Source organism: Cervus canadensis, chromosome 6, assembly GCF_019320065.1.
Source record: "Cervus canadensis isolate Bull #8, Minnesota chromosome 6, ASM1932006v1, whole genome shotgun sequence".
Lineage (NCBI taxonomy): Eukaryota > Metazoa > Chordata > Mammalia > Artiodactyla > Cervidae > Cervus > Cervus canadensis.
Window position 1 is genome coordinate 15,847,610 of NC_057391.1, and position 19,631 is coordinate 15,867,240.

A 19,631-nucleotide genomic window follows, 5' to 3' on the forward strand; every position below is an offset into this window, starting at 1 on the left:
GAAAATCCCATGGACAGAGGAGCCTGGAGGGCTATAGTCCATGGGGCCCCAGGGTCAGGCATGACTGAGCACGTACCACGACGACTACCATCAATAGCAAGGACAATAATCCCTAAGCAAGGATTCTGCTCCGGGGACGTCCCAAACACCTCACTCAAGCACTGGTCTCAGAGTCTTCTTTTCCCCTCGTCCCCTTGTTCTCCCCCAGCAGCCAAAACAAAACACCCTTTATCAATCTTAAGACTATGTCAAGAACCATGGGCACCATGCTGCTGACTATACCATGACCAAATATTTCATAGAGATTGAAACATTTCTTAGGAATGACTGGGGCCTAGGGTTAAACACACGTCTTTCTCTCAACAAGCACGAGGGGAGGGAATGGAAATTTACTGAATGCCTGAATGAATGCCTGGGCCCTTTCCAAATATTATCTCTGACCCTTTCAACTACATGGCAGAAGGATTGTGCCCACTTTAAAGACGGCGAACTGGTACTTAGGGGCTGGAATAGGGTCAACTACCAACATCATCCAAAGAATGTTCCTAAGGAGACCCCCTGCCCCAGAGCACGAAGAGTTTATGGGGGTGACAGACAGCGAAACCCTGACAAGCTCACCTGTCAATGTGAACCGTGGCTCTCTGGCCACTGCTGACAGACAACAAAATAGAGTGAAGGCCCACCGTTCTGGATGGACACGCGGCTCCAAGAGGCAACACGTGTATTTGAGATCAGGGATTAAGAGCTTCCCAAATGGCTTATCAAGTAAAGAATCTGCCTGCAATGCAGGAGACACAGGAGACTTGGGTTCAGTTCCTGGGTTAGGAAGATCCCCTGGTGGAGGAAATGGCACCCCACTCCAGTATTCTCACCAGGAGAACCCCCTGGACAGAGAAGCCTGGTGGGCTACAGCTCATGGGATAGCAAAGAGTTGGACACGACTGAAGTCTGAGCACAGAGAACACGTTAAGAGACCTGCTCTTCCTCAACTAAACTGCGAACTGCCAACCTCATGCACCCCCAAATTCATGATCCCCACTTTGCAAATGAGGAAACTGAGGTACTACACTCCTAGCCCTGCAGGGCTCCTTTTTCAGTTTAGCGGGAAAAGGCTGGGACCACAGCCATCGCTCAAGACCTGGGATGTCTCTTGGTGGGAAGTTTATGGAAGCTGCTGGTGGGCACTGGTCCGGGTTGCAGCCTGACCCTCAGATCTGCCCTGAGACTCCAGGCAGAAACAAAGTGGAGGTGTCTATCCTAAAGCCATCCACCTCCCAGAGGCAAGGCCCATGGAGATGCAGCTGGAACAGTTAGTTGGGACGAGGAACATCAGTGGGGCATCCTGCTTCCTGAAAGGTGAACCAGTGAACCAGCACCAGAAACTTGGAACACAGTCTATAATTGCAATTGCAGTGGCTGTACGGAAGACACTGGCTTTCAAAGTTGTTTAGCCTCTAAGAGGGAGAGGGTGGTTTTCTGCAGTGGCCCATGAAGCAGGTGTGTCTTCTTTGCAACAGAGGAAAGGCAGCTTCCATGTACTTCTCATCTTCAAGCACAAGAGCAGGACCCTCTGCACAGCCAGAAATTTCCCCGAGGTCTGCTCTGGATGGATGGAAGGCATGGTCAGGAGCAGTCCAGCAGGCTCCAGGATGCAAGGACAGACAGCCGACCTCCCAGGCTTCTCTCTCAGGGCGAGGACAGATGCCAGGGCTTGTCGGGTCAAGGGTCTGCTGACAAGCATCCTGGTTTTGACAGAGAGTGAGAAAAAAAAACCTTCTCGGCAGCGGGGCAGCTGGCAGTGTTCCACCTGTCTCTCCATCCCCGTGTCGCAGGCAGGGCACAGCCATCCTCAGGCTGCATTCCTGTCCCCATGACACTTATCCGACCTCAGAGGACGAGGGGAGGAAACACAGCGACATCCGAGTGGGAAGGTGACAGGGTTTTCAACTGGGGAGAAATGGGATCGAGTCCCCCACCCGAGAAGGTGCTAGGCTCAACTCTGCAGCAGCCCGTCTCCAGCTTCCACTGTCCCCTCCAAGACCAGGATCTCTCTGTCCACGAAGTGAAAGGAAGTCAACAATCCCCCTCAAACCCCCAAATAGCGGGCAAGGCCCCTGGTGAGCGCCCCGCCTCTCGCCTTTCACAGTTCATGCCAGAACAGCAGCCTGTCAAGAGAACACGTTCTGGGGGCAGACGTGTGTCCCTGTCCTCCTCATGGGTGCCAAGTGCCCAGGTCCTGGGCTCACGAACATATGACCACTCACTCACAGGGGAAGCGGACGGGGAGGCCCTTGCTGGCCAAGTCTGTGTAACTGGACTGTGCACATCATGCTTCATGCCTCTGCTACCTCATTTAATGCTTCGCTTCTCAGGCTCATGATTTGGGTTAAACCCAGTGAAGTGGTCTTAAGCCTTTCCAGGGCCGAGACCCACTGAGGATGTCCTAGCTGTATAAGACGGAGACGTCTCGCCTCCAGGGGAGAGGAGGGCAGCCCTGACCTCTGCCTGGTCCTTCTACTTCCTGCCCACACAAGTGGCCCCCCAGCTCCAGGCGGAATCATGCCTCCGTGCTCTGCTACAGCTCGGGGGGCTTACAACAATGCTGTTACTCCATTTCAGAGACAGGGACAGGCTCAGGGGGATGAAATGACTCTGCTAAGCCAAAGAGACCAGACCCAGGACTGAAACCCAGCCTGACTTTTCTCTACCATGGCCCCCAGCTGAGAGAAATGGATGCATTCATTCTAAGGTACCCTTTCTGCACCATCCGTCCCCCTGTCAACCGAACCCAGCTCATCAGCATTGCGGAGGGACTGCGAGAACCTCAGGACTGGCTTCAGCACACTCTGCAATTTGTGACAAGCTACAACCTACCTCTTCCTCTCCCCTAGCTAACCTGAAAGAAAAAAAAGTAACCACCGACAAGGACCCACTGTAGAGCACAGGGATCGCCACTCAATATACTATAACCTAAATGGGAAAAGAATTAGAAGAATAGATAGATGTATATGTATAACCGAATCACTGCTATACACCTGAAACAAACACAAAGTTGTAAATCAACTATACTCCAGTACAAAAAAAAAGCTATCAACACTTTATAACATCTCTTCCACTAATAATTTTCAAGGGAATACAGCCCAAACTGTCAGTGGGCAAGTGGGGTGAGTTGGCCACTTGACGCAAAGAGCCAACTCATTGGAAAAGACCCTGATGCTGAGAAAGATTGAGGGCAAGATAAGGGGGTGGCAGAGGATGACATGTTTAGATAATATCACTGATTCAATGGACATGAGTTTGAGCAAACTCTGGGAGATAGTGAAGCACAGGGAAGGCTGGTGTGCTGCAGTCCATGGGTTTGCAAAGAATCGGACATGACTGAGCAACTGGATAACAACAGCAAGTGGGGTGAGCGCCCCTCCACCTGCCATGTTCAGAGACTTTGAGCCAGCGTGGAGCAAACTGAAACGCAAGGTCTGGAAGTGGTGGGCAGCATCAGCTCACTGTGTCTAATCTGCCTAGGGAGACCTTTTGCAAGTTGCTGACCAAGGGACAAAACTCTGCCCCCGGCCACCATGCTCAGGAATCTTTTGACTGTGTAAGGATCCCCTAATAACCTGGATCCAAGAAGAGAGGGTGTGGATCACGTCTGCAGTAACCGGGTTTTGTAGGCCCTTCACGAGCACACACACACCTTCAGGCCTGCCTTCCCCAGATGGACATGAGTTCCCAGTGGCCCCGCAGACCAGCAAGCCTGGGCCTCCATCAGTCCCTCCCTCCCCTCTCACCTCACACCAAGTTGATGCTAGACCCTGGCCTCTCTCACCTGGAAGGGAGACCCTAGAAATCCTCTAACCCGTGTGATAAACACGCCCCTCACTGCAAGCACGCCAGTGATCAGGCACGCCGCATACCCGATCTCTCACCTCTCTCTGACATAAGCCAAGATGCGAAGGCAGAATCCTTCCACGCCCTGCCCAAGAGAGCCCCAGATGACTGACTGAAGCGGGCACATCATCCGACACTTGCCCAGCCCTTCACCTTTCCACAGGTGGAGAAACAGGCCTGGAGGAACTAGGTGACTTGCCCGAGGTCCCCCAGCTCCCAGACCAGGAGGCCAGGCCACTCCTCCCCGCCGAGGGGCAAACCCAGCTGCCATGGGGCAGGCCCAGCTGCTGTCCGGGCCTCCTGGGCCCTCCCTCCACTGCCCTTTACCGCGGGGGCAGGACTCCGGGCCCCTCACCCCCTTCCTCCCCATCACTTTCCTGAGTCAGCCGGCCACAAGCCCGCTCTCCCGCTCCCTCCTTCACAGGATGCCCCGGCTGGAGAGAGCCCGTCCATAATTCCGGCCTTGTGAGGTTCTGTCAGGCGCAGCGATTAGACGACTGCCCGCTTAATGACAGGGCGACGGCTGCGTTCACTCAGAGCTGGAGAAGCAATTACCTCGAAAATGGGGGTCACAGGCCCCACTCGTTGGCTTTAATTGAATTCCAATATCTGCCTCGAGCTGCCTTGACCTAACGCGTAGCTTCCTAAATACTCCTTGAAGGAAGCAGAGCTAATCCAAGCAGTGCTTCTTCTCTCCAATTCCACTCTTTTCTTAGAACTTTTATAAAAAAAAAAACTACTTTCATAAGAGGATTTTAATTCCAAAGGGGGAGGCGGTGAGGGGGCAGAGGGGACCCCACTGTGGCCACAGCAGGGGCAGGAGAGCTGGGCCTACAATATGGATGGGGGTGAGGGGCTGGGAGAGGAGAAACTTCAGAGAAGGCACCTGCCACCCTGCGTCCTTGTCCACCACTCTCAGCACAGCCATGCAGCTGTGAACCGGCCACTGAGGAGGACGACACTGGCCCCACACCAGGGCTGGACTGGACAGGAGGTGGCAGGGGAGGAGCCCTGAGCCCAAAGCCAGCCTGGGGCGTCTGGCCTGACTTTGCTCTTGAACCCTGTGTGACTGGCTGTCCATGAGGCACTCCCACACCTCCACAAAGCAAGGGCATCAGTTGATTCAGTGGTTTTCCACCTTGGGCCTTTTCATGCACTGCTGCCGGTCCCCCACTGGGACATTTTGCAATGTCTGGCAAACATTGTGGGGTGTCACAACTGTGTGTGGAAGTCACCGGCATCCAGTGGGTGGAGACCAGGGCTGCTGCTGAACACCCTCCCGTGCATCCTCACAAACCATCCGGCCTCAAAGTTCATGAGCCTAGAGGCTGCAGGACCCTGGGCTAGGTGGTCTCCGAGGAGACCTCAAACTGTACAATATTATGGTTTCCCTGCTGGGGGCTCTGCCTCCCAGATCACCGGCTAGAAAGAGTTACCACCCACTCATGTCTTCCTTCCCGGCCTCCTCTCCGTTCCTCCTGCACAAAGGTGAGGGTCTGCCCCTCCCCCAGCACTGCCAGGATTCAGACCAGGCTAACGTTCCCCTGCCCAGCCCCCTGCAGGCAACTCAGACCAGAAGGACGGAACCCCGTAACCATTACGGGTCCCACTGACATGATGAAGGGTGAAGATCTACCAGCATCGCCCTGTCACTCCGACCCTGCCCTCCCAGCAGTCCTGGCCCAAAGAGATGAGCTGGTCCACCCCTCTCCTGTAACAGACACAGAAACTAGGGTGTGAAGAAAAGACAGGATCTGCCTGAGGTCCCACGGGGAAGAAATGGAACTAGCACAGAGGGCCCCAGGTTTCCCCCCCAGAATCAAGAGCCCAGAGACAGCATTCATCCCACCAAGCCAGAACTTTCTGCACCTTTAGTTCCACCTTGAAATAATGACTGTACTTAAGGACAAGAAGAGGAGTGAAGACCAATCAAAGGGCTAGAGAGACCCTAGCCAACCAGTCCACCGCTTCCCAAGCCGGACTACAGTGCAGAATGATCTGGAAAAACACAGATTCCCAGTCCCACCCCAGACTGATGGAAAAGACTTCTGAGGGGGGTGCCCTGGAATGTATATTGTTCTGAAGTCCCTTTGGGGACCCACACTCAGTCAGGGAGACCTGGCCAGGGGTCCGTGATGGATGCTCAGCCAGGCAGCTCAGCGCACGGGACAGCAAGGCCCAGACCCGAATGCCACAGCACGCTTCACAGCACAGAACAGCAGAGACAGTTCTGACCTCAGGAGGCCCAAGAAGGGCAGATCTTTGCCAGGGAAGGGACAGGCCCCCCTCCAGGGAGGTGGGAGAAATCAGGCTGGCCTCCAAGGTGATCCCAGAGCCCTCCACCCCTCCTTTGTTGGAGACACCAAAAGCCAGGGTAGGATGGGGCTGATGAATTTAGGGGTGGATTGGGGTGTGTCAGATACCCCTTTAACTTGGGGCCTGAGAGGCAACTGGGGAGCCACTGGAGAAGATATCCAGGTGGGGCCAATCCCATGAGATGCGGGGGGCACTGGAGCCCTGGGGCCGCCATTCTTTGAGGCCAGCTGAGGTCAGGGTCTGTCTCTGGTTATGGTAAATGAGAGGAATAAAAGGGCTATACACACGGTGAGAGGCAGATTGGGGAGTCCACGTACCCCGATGATGGCGTTCAGCTCTGTCATGGTGACCTGCTTGGCGCGCTCCACGGCCTGCGCCACCTGCTGCTGGTGCTGGGGGAGCAAGGTCTGGTCAGCGGTGGGGCCTCCCTGCCCAGGAGGCTCGGGGGTGGGGGGCCACACGGGGCAGGAGGGCCACAGTCCTCGAGGAGGGCCACAGTCCTAACAGGAGGGCCACAGTCCTATAGGAGGGCCACAGTCCTAGAGGAGGGCCACAGTCCTAACAGGAGGGCCACAGTCCTAACAGGAGGGCCACAGTCCCAACAGGAGGGTCACAGTCCCAACAGGAGGGTCACAGTCCTAGAGGAGGGTCACAGTCCTATAGGAGGGCCACAGTCCTAGAGGAGGGCCACAGTCCTAGAGGAGGGCCACAGTCCTGACAGGAGGGTCACAGTCCTATAGGAGGGCCACAGTCCTATAGGAGGGCCACAGTCCTAACAGGAGGGCCACAGTCCTAACAGGAGGGCCACAGTCCTAGAGGAGGGTCACAGTCCTATAGGAGGGTCACAGTCCTAACAGGAGGGTCACAGTCCTATAGGAGGGTCACAGTCCTAACAGGAGGGTCACAGTCCTAGAGGAGGGTCACAGTCCTAGAGGAGGGTCACAGTCCTAACAGGAGGGTCACAGTCCTAGAGGAGGGTCACAGTCCTAACAGGAGGGTCACAGTCCTAACAGGAGGGTCACAGTCCTATAGGAGGGTCACAGTCCTAACAGGAGGGTCACAGTCCTAGAGGAGGGTCACAGTCCTATAGGAGGGCCACAGTCCCAACAGGAGGGTCACAGTCCCAACAGGAGGGTCACAGTCCTAGAGGAGGGTCACAGTCCTAGAGGAGGGCCACAGCCCTATAGGAGGGCCACAGTCCTAACAGGAGGGTCACAGTCCTAACAGGAGGGTCACAGTCCTATAGGAGGGCCACAGTCCTAACAGGAGGGTCACAGTCCTAGAGGAGGGTCACAGTCCTAGAGGAGGGTCACAGTCCTAGAGGAGGGTCACAGTCCTAACAGGAGGGTCACAGTCCTAACAGGAGGGTCACAGTCCTATAGGAGGGTCACAGTCCTAACAGGAGGGTCACAGTCCTAGAGGAGGGTCACAGTCCTAGAGGAGGGTCACAGTCCTAACAGGAGGGTCACAGTCCTAACAGGAGGGTCACAGTCCTAACAGGAGGGTCACAGTCCTAACGGGAGGCAGACCAGGGCCACTAACCAAAACAGGACACGGGGGATGGGGAACCCTTTAAACCCTTTTCAATGAGCATGTACGCCAGAGGAGGTTGTGTAAAGCCCCAGGTTGTCGACTTCTGTCCACATGAACGGAAGGACAGGGGCCGCTCTGGCAAGGCACAGAAGACAACGCAAAAGAAGGTCTTACCTCTTGTGACAGGAAAGGCATGATCTGTGCTAAGATCGTGTTCAGCCTCTTTGCAATCTCTGTCTGCAAAGGGAAAGAGGCTGCGTGAGGCTCAGGCAAATAAATCAAGTTGCCAAAATGTCAGACTGTGGAAGGGCAACCCCCCGCCAAACCACAGGCCCTTGACAGGCTCCGTCCTTCCACCCTCTATGGACCTCCTGCCAGGAGGCCTCGTGGAATCCACAGCGTGCAGCAATTCCTTCCAACTCCCTCCAACCAACCCAATTTCCAGGAGCTCCAATTTCCTATCAGAGGTGGTCTCCATGTTTGGTTCAGAGTATACAGTTTGCCTCCTCTGGAATGGAAACCCTAACCAAAACAATGCAAAGCTAAACAAGAACAACCCCCACACCACCCACTGCGGCGAAACCTTTCGTAAGAGCGGACACAGCGCGATGAGAAGGAATTGCTATGCCCAGTGGCCCCACAGGCAACTGCAATTCCGACTCTCAGACTCCCAGACACATCAGGAGGTGGGGGAAGACCCCCGGATGCATGTGCCAAGTGCTCCCTGGGGCCAGTCTCATGCCCAGTGATGTACAGCTGAGAGGGTTTCCCTCACCCCCACTTTCCACCGCTGCCTCTCCCCGGCAGACCAATCCCTCACCCTTCTAGTGCTGTCCAGCCGGAAATCCCACCATCCTTCTGGGGAGATCAAGACTTGCCTTCTTGAAGATGCTGCTCAGGACATAACTATCGGAACCCTAGCCTTTCATCTAAGTTGATCACAGAAAGACAGATCAATTCTCTGCACCACCCCTAACACTACAGAAAAGATCACATTCAGAAAAACATCAACTGGGGACTTCCCTGGTGGTCCAGTGGCTAAGACTCTGCGCTCAGAATACAAGGGGTCCAAGTTCAGTCTCTGGTCAGACTAAATCCCACATGAGGCAATGAAGACTGAAGACCCTGCATGTTGCAACCCACATCCGGCATGGCCAAAAGAAAAAAAAATTTTTTTTAATTAAAAAGAAGAAAGAAAAACATCAACTATTTTTGCCATCCATGTTCTATGTGAGCCATCTCAAATGAAGACTGGTTTAAAAAAAAAGAAAAAAAGAGTGGGGCTAAATGGTTAACAGTCCAGACTGGAAGGCTGAGGACCACTGACAGACAAGTCTCAGAATTGCTTCTCTTATCTCATTCTGAATCCCAAGGCTGCTGGGACTGAGGTCCCAAAGCTGGCTTCAGAGCTCTCATCAGCACAGAGCAATCTTTCAGAGACAAAACCATGACAACAGCCTTTAAAAATCTGTGATCATCTGCATGTCAAATGACTCCAGATGAGAAATCCTTGTGCATTTAAAGTAAAAGCAATGCTGTCTGAAGGCTTACAAGCAGACCCTGGCCCTAAGGAGAATTCGTGGGGCCAGGCCAGCATCCCTACCTACCCCAACCCATCCCCAGCCACTGATGAAGATGCCTCTGGTTGGTGAAGAGATGGGTCTCGGACTAGGAATCTGTGGGCTTTTGTGGGCCCATGTCCCGGGGCTGCTGGCTACAGTGCAGGTTCCAAGAGAGACCTCTTGTCCAGAGCATCAGGGGCTCCTGGGTGGGGATCACAGATCACAGCTCTCTCCTGGAAAACTCTAGATGGGGCACTGGGGGTAAAGCAAGTCTTTGGTGCGAAAGACTGTCCCTCATATCCTGGACCAACCAGTGCCAATAATGGTCCCCACGTTTCCAAACTCATTCTTGGCTGAGTTCCAGGGGACTAACAGCCGCACCTGTACCTTTGGGTACAGATCTTTACTTCAGCAAAGACATTGGACAGTAGCGTTTGTCACAGCATCAGTGCTATCCACAGAAGTGCTCAGTCGTGTCTGACTCTTTGCGGCCCCATGGACTATAGCCTGCCAGGCTCCTCTTGTTCACAGGATTTCCCAGGCAAGAATACTGGAGTGGGTTGCCATTTCCTCCTCCAGGGGATCTTCCCAACCCAGGGATCGAACCTGGGTCTCCTGCATTGCAGGTGGATTCTTCACCACTGAGCCACCTGAGAAGCCCTGCTATACACACTTGGGGCTAGATAAAACTCTGCTGGGTGGGGCTGTTCCGGGCATTGTAGAGTTTTTAGCAGCATCCCTGGCCTCCTCCCACTAGATGCCCATCATTCATACTCATAAGGCTCCTGGGACAATTACCAACTATTGTATAAATTATTAATCTCGGTAAGTGGAGAGCGTTCTCGTCCAAAACAGGGTCCCTTCTCATTTCTTTTCACTTTTTCTTCTCTCACATTGATTGATAGTGGGAAAGGGAGATGAAATATAAGAGTCAGAATTGTATATGTCAGGAATTCTAGAAACAATCAGCTCAGTCCAAACCTGTATAGAACAACATAAACACTCACCTATCACATGTTTATGTGCCAAATAAGACTAGAAAGTTTTATTTAAAACACAAAGCGAAGAGAAATAAAATAAATCATCCTCACCAATGAGCTTAGGGAGCTCACTGGTCCAATGTCTGTTACCTCAAATGACTGGCATAGCAGGGACTGGTACATGATAGATGCCCAGTAAAATCTAGAGACAATAAGAATCTCACTGGTTTCCCTGCATGTGTGTTTCAAGACTTCATATTACAGAGTCCCCTGGCTGGGGATGTGGGCCTGCTTCAGTGTGGGCAGAACTGGGGGGAAGGGCAGTGGTGGGCAAAGTGCTGACCTACAGCCAGGAGGTGGGGTGGGTGGTTATCAAGGAGTCCTGTGTGTGCATGCTCAGGCGCTTTAGTCATGCCTAGCTCTTTGTGACACTTTGGATTGTAGCCCACCAGGCTCCTCTCTCTGTCCATTGGATTCTCCAGGCAAGAATACTGGAGTGGGTTGCCATGCCCTCCCCCAGGGAATCTTCCCCGACCCAGGGATCAAACCTAGGTCTCCTCCATCTCCTGCATCTGCAGGCAGGTGCTTTATACTGTCACCACCTGGGAAGCCCATAAAGGAGTCCTAGCTGTTGCTTACTTCCTCAAGCAAACAGGTCAAGTGTCAAGATTCTGGTAGCTAAAGGGACAAAGTGAGAAGTAGCCAACCTTCCCCTTCCCCTTGCCCGCATCTTTTAGCAAACATGTGGCCACAGGCTGCCTCCAGGTGGAAATCTTCCCCTGCTGGGCCTGGTCCAGAGCCCAGCATCCTCTGGTTATGAGGAACAACCTGCCGGGATTCATGTAGCTCTATCTGGTTCCAGGCTTGGCCTCCAGGCTACAAGGTGACCATGGCTGGGTTGCTCAGAGCAAGTCCCCTCTCATCTCTCCTTTCCACCACGGGGAACAGTTCTTGCCTCCCAACCCCACCCACAAGTCAACCAAGAGTCAGCAGAACAAGACATGGAATGTTTCAGAGGCTTGGGATATCAGCCTTCAGGCTCTCTCCTGGGGTCCAGAATCAATGAAGAGCAGCCTCTCTGAGAGGCAGAAAGGACTCTGGCCCATCATGGGTCAGGACTATATAGGGTTGGGGGGTAGGGGAGGGAGGTGGTGTCACCCTTGGTCCCTATTCTTGGTTCTGGGGATTTTTTTTTCTGGGGGGAAGCGGGGGTGGAGAAAGCATGTAAATCCCATCCCTCCCAGCTGAGACTGTCCCCTGCCATGGGCGACACCGCCCTCCTGGTCTCTCCACCACATGGAAGCAGGAACTGAGCCTTAGTTATCTCTAAACCGGTGGCTCAGTGGTAAAGAATCCTCCTGCAATGCAGGAGACAAGGGAGAAGTGGGTTCCACTGCTGGGTTGGGAAGATCCCCAGGAGAAGGCAATGGCACCCCACTCCAGTACTGTTGCCTGGAAAATCCCATGGATGGAGGAGCCTGGTGGGCTGCAGTCCACGTGGTCGCTAAGAGTCAGACATGACTGAGCAACTTCGCTTTCACTTTTCACTTTCATGCATTGGAGAAGGAAATGGCAACCCACTTCAGTGTTTTTGCCTGGAGAATCCCAGGGACGGCGGAGCCTGGTGGGCTGACGTCTATGGGGTCACACAGAGTCGGACACGACTGAAGCGACTTAGCAGCAGCAGCAGCCAGTATTCTTGCCTGGGAAATCCCATGGACAGAGGAGCCTGGCAGCTACAATCCACGGGGTTGCAAAGAGTCAGACATGACTGGGCAACTAAGCACACAGACCAATCCAAACCTGAGCTCAGCATACACCAGAGGGTCAAAGAATGAACAGGCAAACTGTTCCCTAAACGACTTTAATTTTTTAATGTTTATTTTTTTGAGGGTGGTGACTGAGGATGGGAAGCTCTGCAATACAAAGTTGGCCTGACAGAACCACTCTTAACAGCAATAATAATAATAGCTAACATCCACAGATCCAGCTGTTCTGAGCATTTCACATGTGTGAGCTCACAAGAATCCTATAGGGAAGGCACTTTCTATAAATCTCCAGTTTTCAGATGGAGAAACTGACGCCTGGCAATTAAGCAACTTCACTAAACGACTTCCTACCAAGAAGCCAAATTTCGACATTTTGAGAGCTCAGAGAAGCATTTTTGAAAGAAAAACTACTGTCAGGGTTAATAATTGACAGCATTTCCGATTAGAACAGCTGTTAAAACAGCATTTGATCCAATTCAAACAAGCTCTAAACATCACTTCCAAGAAAGGAAAGAAAAAAAGAATCAAGACGTGTGACTTCAACAATCAGGACAGGTCACAAATCACAAATTGGAACTAGAGCCTATGTTGGAAAACTCCTTCTGGCAATGCCAGGCATCCCGTTATCAATATGGCAGCTGGGGCTCGCAGGGTAGACCTCCACCCTTCTTCCCTCCATCTCGGCCTCAGCAAAGCCACAGCCTTTGAGTCAGAGCCTTGGAGGAGAACCTGGGGGGAGGCGAGTGCCAGGCTGCCGGAGGATGGCTTCCTTTGGAAAAAGGTGTTTGGGGAGCCTGGTGCTGCCTTTCAAAGTTTCTTTTCAAGTGTGGTTCAAAGAAGGCAGCTTTGCTGGTGGAAAAACATCATTCCTCAGAAGGAACTAATCTACTCAACACAGAGAAGCGTGCACAGAGATCCTGCGAAATCCGGAGTCTGCGCTCCCAACTGGCTCTGGCTGCAGAAGGAACATCTGCCCCGCGTCTCCATCGAGACTGTTAAGCAAATAAATGTCGGAACACAGGCTAGTAGGGGGCGAGTGTAATTTCCCCAAGAGCTGTCTGCTCACTGTGCCTTAGGAACTCCCATTCACACGATCATCTCATTGTAGCAGGACCTCTGAGCATCCTGCTATCAACAGAGGGCTTTCTCAAAGTACACTGCTCCAGTCACACCCGGCCACTCCTGTTTGCTGCAGTTCCCATCCTTCTGACCTTTGACCCAGGACACTTAAGGGAGCTGGAACCTGCCCTGGGCCCACACCCTCAGCAGCCTCTTGCTCCTGGCCTGCAGCCTTCAGCCCGTCTTCGGCTTTTCTTTTCTTTAAATGCCTGCTCAAGAAACAGCTGACAGCCACTTCCCCCAGACCATCTCTCTGGTATTTAAACTGCCGGTACCGATCAGGTCTAGAAAATGCAGACCTCATCCTAACCTCAGCCAAATACAAACAAGGAGCGGGAGGAGCCTGACTGCTTTAGAGTTCTGAACCCTGAGCCACACAGAAATGACCTGTGTGGCTTTGGGCAAATCCTTCCCCTCATCTGGGCTTCAATTGTATTGCCTCCAAAACAGGGGGACGATAATAAGACCCAAGAGCCATCGTTTATAGAGTCTGAGATTACTAAACGCTCCCAAGCGGCTCTGTGACACAGGGATTCTTCCAGAAAGCTCAGAAAAATAGAGCCGAGCATGAGTTTAAAGGACGAGCAAAGAAGAGGCAAGCCACCTCGAAATGTGGATGGACCTCGAAATGTGGATGGATGCTGAATGGTGTGGACTAGACTGGGGCTGGCTGGGGCTTGGTCCCCAGGACCAGTCTTCACGGCACGCGAACCATTCGAGTGTGTCCATCAGCCAAACTGCCCAGAACAGTCACAGAGCAGGCAAAAGCAGGGACATCCTATCCTATCCTATCTGTAAGCATCCTGCTGCTCCTGTCTGGGTTCTTTCCATGATTCAAAAGGAGCTGCAGCCAGCCAGTAAAGGGCTCCTCAAGGTGTTTCATTCAGCAGGAAAAAACTACTGCCTCTTTGTGAGGCAGCCAAGGGGCCGCTCCTGGGTTCCTGCTTTTGCTTCTAAAACAAGGACTTCTTCACCGGACAACCATGCAGGCTCTTGGAAAGAGCTGTGTGATTCTGGAGATGCGTTTGTGGATGTGTGTGAGAAAGATGAGCTGAGGAAAAGATACCTCCATGAGACATGAGTTATATTCCAAGCCACATGGAATGCTGGCTTTCTCGCCAGCTCCATGTCTGACAAGCCATGTGACCTCTGAAGAGTCACACCCTGGTGGCTGGGCCTTCTTGCAGCATGTATGTCCGGGGTGGCCACTTCAGCCTGCTCTGAGGTTTCTGAATTTGAATCGGGTTTTACCTAGCTCTCCGACTTAAGTCCTGGGGTGTTCAAAGCGAGTCTATCTCACCTTGAAGTAACATCACAGGGGCACAGGGAGAGGTCGGAGGCCGTGCAGAAGGTGGAAGCGCCAGCGGCCAGGTGCCAGAGTCACCCAGCAATCAAATATTAGAAGATTCCAGAACAATGCATCCAAGCAATTTTACTTTAAAATATCCCATTGCATTTCCTAGGCAATTCTAAATTGATAGGCCCTCGATTATTGGACTCCAAGATGAAATTCCTTGCCAGGCAGTTTCTCCTCGGACCAAACTCAGACAGCACTGAAATAAAATAAGTGGGTGTTTTATCAGCAGAGAGAAGGAAGTCCAGGGAGGGATGAGGCCTCCAGCAAAAGCCGGGGCGGGGCTCCCAGGCCGCGCTCCATCCCTACCATGTACAGGCTCAACGAGAGAACAGTTCCACGGTTTCTTTAAGAAGAGGGTGAATAAATGACCCACTTAGCAGCCAGGGAGATAATGACCCCTGCTCCTAGAGGGGCCGGGGAGGTTTACATCACAGATCACTCAATGATAGGTGAGCCTCCTTAAAGGCCCTTTTAGCACTGACATATTGATCAAATTATATATAACTACAACGCCATTAAATATTTATGCTTCCGAGGAAGCCTGCTGAATTCTTTATGCCGGGAGGGCTTGGAACAAGAAAAGGCCAGTCCTGGTATGACCCTGAGGCTCTGTCTCCTGGGGGAGGGAAGGGACGCTGCCGGGGGCTGGCATCTGACTGGCCCCCATGCCCTTCACACAGAATAAGGATGGCAGCCCTTATCCAGCAAGGGCAGATGAAAGGCGAGGGAGTCTTGAGGACTAGGTGTGACGTGCCCCTGCCGTGTGCTCCGCTGAAAGGAATCTCACCTTCCTTTTCTGTGCTCACCAGAAACCTTAGACATTTTCTGCCAAGAGTCCAGGGAAGAAGGGAATTGGGAATACGGCTGCTAAGTGAGGAAGTAAGGGAGTGGTGTGAGGTGGGGGTGGGGGGTGGGAGGGACAGAGTTAGTGTCTAGGCCACTAACCCTAGAAGGAGTTGGCAATGCGATGTCCAGAGACCTGCATGCCTGTCCCAGGGTGTCCTGCGCTAGGACCTCAGCTTCTGTTGCATAAATGAGGCTGATTTGGGTTCAGGATAATAATCAGTGCTCTCAAAACCAAATTCGGTGCTATGTGCAAGCGAGTACCCTGTCCTGGAGAGCATTCAACTCCAACCCTACAGACACACACGGGTGGACACCACTCCATGGGAGGGACCTGGAAATCTGACAGCCAAGTCCCTCTCTGCCTCTAAGACTTTCATTTCTCAGACTCTCGGTTTCCATCCACCGGGCTTCCTGTTAACAAGATCCAATAATCTTTAAATATTTGTTCACTTTAATTTCTTGGTTTCTAAAACACATTAAACTCTGCCCGCCTCCCACCCCTACTCCAGGGAATGGTCCTCAAAGAGCCTGCTTGTGTAGATGGAACAGGGAAAGTCTTTTCAAATTACAGCTTCTCCCAACACTGTCCATTCATCCCAGGCAGGACCAACCCACCAACCTTTTCCCCATCTCTCCCTCCCCTCTCCATCTCTCCCTCCCCTCCCTCCCCTCAGATAACCCCCGGCCCCCTCCCCCACCTTCCCAGACTCCATTGGCCAACTCCTGCCAGGAGGAAAAATTCTCAATTCATCCCTGTGGGGTTGCCATGGCAACCCCCAGCCACCTAATCCCCCTTGGAACATTATGCAAATCTCCCTTTGCCCCTCAACAGGCTGTAAAAGTCACATTACCCTTGCAGAGGCAGCTCGTTAAATTTTGGGGGTCTCCCTGTAAGGTCAGTGCTACAAATGAAGCACTGGCTATGAATTTTAAGGATGGGGCTCTCTGGGAAACCTGGGGGGGCAGGAAGGGAAAAGCAGGATGTCAAGAGTATTCCTTAACAGACTGACTGCGGGCAGAAACAGCCCCATTTTACCCTCACCACCAAGTTCACAACCTAAGAGCAAGTCCTTTTCCTAGTTTAAAAGTGTCAGAGGGGCCTCGCTTCCCCAGACAAAGATGGCAGGAGTGGTGGCATTTCATAGGCCGTAAAAATCAAGATCAGGTATTTAGGAACTTGTTTATATGATCGGCTCCCTCTCAGGCTGGCCTCCCCTCCCAAACCGCCAGCACATTCAACATCTCATTTTACAGATGAAGAAAACAAGGCCCAGAGAGGGCCTGGCTGCCCAAGGCCACACAGCAAGGCAGCGGCTCCAGAGCCAGACCTCCCTCTCCTCCATCACGGGTTCTCAAGCAGGGCAGCTTTGGCTCCCCCGGAGACATCTGGCAATGTCTAGAGACATTTTGGAGTGTCACAACTGAAGTACTGCTACTGGAATTAGGAGGTAGAGCAATGCTGCTGAACATCGCAGGACAACCCCACCACAAAGAATTATCCAGCCTCCAACTGCCAACAGTGCCCAGGGTGAGAAACCCTGGTCTACGCATCACTGACACTCACATTTCACTGAATTCGTAAAAGCACTGTCTGAGGACTTCCCAGCACTGGAACTGAAGCCCTGACGTACAGGTGGGTCTGGAGGTGGGCCAGTGGGCAGACCACAAAAGACCACACCTTGATGTGGCCTCTGGATAAAGATCATTGGTCCAAATGAAACAAGCCTAGTTCCCAGTTCTGAACCCGCCCCTTGTCAACCATGAGACTGCAATCCAGTCACTTAAACTCTTGAAACACCCGTGTTCCTGCTGTGAGGTGGGGCTTAAGGTGTCTACATATGCTGGCATGGTGGAATCAACCAGTCCCAAACGAGAAAGGGCTCTGGGAAGTCCTACGACAGCAGCAACGCCAAGGAGCTGGTCCTCGCTCTCTGAGGCCCTGGCAGCTTTGGGCACTGTCCCGCTGTGAGAAGCCCTGTTGAGGTCTCCCCACACACGAAGGAGGTGCTATGCTGAGCCGTCAACAGACATCATCTCACATCATCCTCAAAACACTCTTAAATGCACAGGCCCATATACGATACCGCCGGCCACAAGTGGCTGGTGAATGTTCACTAAAGTTCAACTTAAACTCAGCTCCTCGGTCACAGCAGACACATTTCAAGGCTCAAGAGCCCCATGGGGCTGGTGGCCACCATACTGGACAATAAGACAGATACTTCCACGACTGCAGAAAGTTCTATCAGGCAACACTGCTCTAAAGACAGGCAGGCATCCTCATCACCTCCGTTACAAATTCAAGTTTACAGAGGACAAAGGGGCTGCCCCAAGTCCCACAGCCAGTAGACCCAGATTGAGGGCTCAAACCTAAGTTTGTCCGACTCCAAAGCCTGTCTCTTAGCCACCAGGACAGGCCAGCTCCCAGATCCTGGTACTCTGCCCCTAACTTCCCAGGATCCCCCCCTTTGAGAACCAACTGATTTCTGACGAAGAAACTCTGATTCCACTGGCACCTTTGTGATAAAGGGTTTACCAACGACCCATCACCTGGAGGCCTGGTAAATGCCCAATGTTCCTGCAGAACCAGAGGACTGAGAAAGGGGCGTGGTCAGAGGGACACAGAGGGAGAGCCAGGGAAAGGTGGTCCTTTGAGAAGCGGGGGTTGGAATCAGGTAAGAGATGAGAGGGAAAACCAAAAAATGGCTAACAAAGGGACTTCCCTGGTGGTCCAGTGGCTAAGACTCCAAGTTCCAATGCAGGGAACCTGGGTTTCATCTCTGGTGAAGGACCTAGATCCCACATGCCACCAGCTAAGTCCCAGCACAGACAAATAAATAATAAAAAAATTTTTTTAAAAAGGCTAAGAGAGATGATTATATCCACACATACACACACAAACACTACCACCTTAAGGAATTCTTGCAGGCTGAGCTCCATGGTGCCACACACACTTCCCAGGTGACACGGCCAGAGCCAAGCCAACAGGGGGAGGACCCTGGCAAGGGCAGGGTGCCTCTCTGGGGCTCTAATGCTCCTCATTTCTGGCTGGCTTTGTAGAGAGCTGTTCCCCTGGGATGAAGTGTGAGGTCCTGGGAAACAGCGTCCCTGACCTCAGTCCCTCCAGAGTCGCGCCCTAGGACTCCTGCTCTTAGGCCAAGCAAGATGACGCCAGACTGCAGCCCTCTCCACGGGTGATGGAGCTCTGAGGAAGCATCCCCGTCTCTTCTCAGAGGAAGGCTTTAAGGAGATGCTAAAGCACCCAATGCCCGATCAGGCCCTGGCCAGCTCACCACCTCCATCTGCCCCATCTCATCGGTATTGTCTTCCCACCAGACTATTCAGCCCTTCAACTGTAGACCATTTGGTATCACCTGCAGCTTCTCCCCGGCTTCCCCACTGGCTCAGCAGTCAAGAATCTGCCTGCGATGGAGTAGACGCAGATTCACTCCCTGGATCGGGAAGATCCCCCAGAGGAGGGCATGGCAACCCACTTCAGTATTCTTGACTGGAGGATGCCATGGACAGAGGAGCCTGGCGGGCTACAGTCCATAGGGCCACAAAGAGTTGGACGTGACTTTAGCGGACGCACACAGCTTCTCCCAGGCCCGTGCGTCTGCCTGATGTCTTCCTGGGCAACAGTGCCTGTACCGGGCCCCACCTCAGCTGGAGGACGGACTCCTGTCCTGGTTCCCCAGTCTACACTAAACTGCCTTGCTCCTCCCCAGCAGATATCACCACTGATTCCCAAAGCACCTGCCAGGATGTTCAGTTTTAAACCAGGAGAAGAACAGATCTGTTAAGGGCTCTCCCTTAAGAAGTCCTGGGAGACTGCGTAGGGGCCCCTCCTCCAACCCTTCCTCACATAGTCCTCACCTACTGGCTGGGTGGTGAAGGTGTCTAAAACCAAAGGAAGCCTCCTCAGCTGACCAGGCAGGAAGAATCCCCTCCCCTGCCCCTTGTTGCAAAGAGTTGGAAAGAACTCTTTTTGCGTTTGAGGGAAAATGTAGCCTTCCAGTGCAAACTAAAAAGTTCTCATTCAGAATTAAAAGAAAAAAAAAAAAAAAGTCGAAGAGCTGTGAACAATGGTTATCTAGGATTTAAAAGGACAATGAGATAAGGTCCCAGCACTTGGAACTCCAGGCCCATATAGACAGATAGCTAAGGCATGACAAGCATCATTGACTAAGTTACCTCCAAGCTATTAACCCTTGCTTCCTGCTGCTCAGGTCCTCCTATAATCTAAATCCAGCATGCTTTCCCG

General features: G+C 52.7%; 1 protein-coding gene across 8 annotated transcripts in view; it reads right to left on the bottom strand.

Moving 5' to 3' along the window:
* The window catches only part of TLE3 (TLE family member 3, transcriptional corepressor), a 48,586-nt gene that overhangs the window by 17,625 nt on the left and 11,330 nt on the right, over positions 1-19,631 (bottom strand). For 4 of the 8 annotated variants that reach the window (XM_043470934.1, XM_043470932.1, XM_043470933.1 and 1 more), the window contains exons 5-6: positions 7,912-7,974; positions 6,522-6,596 (exon numbers count right to left, since the gene is read on the bottom strand). In XM_043470934.1, the coding sequence (XP_043326869.1) occupies positions 6,522-6,596; positions 7,912-7,974 (138 nt within the window). Of the gene's footprint in view, positions 1-6,491; positions 6,597-7,911; positions 7,975-19,631 lie in introns of all 8 variants that reach the window. The other 4 variants (XM_043470929.1, XM_043470930.1, XM_043470926.1 and 1 more) reach the window with 1 other exon arrangement.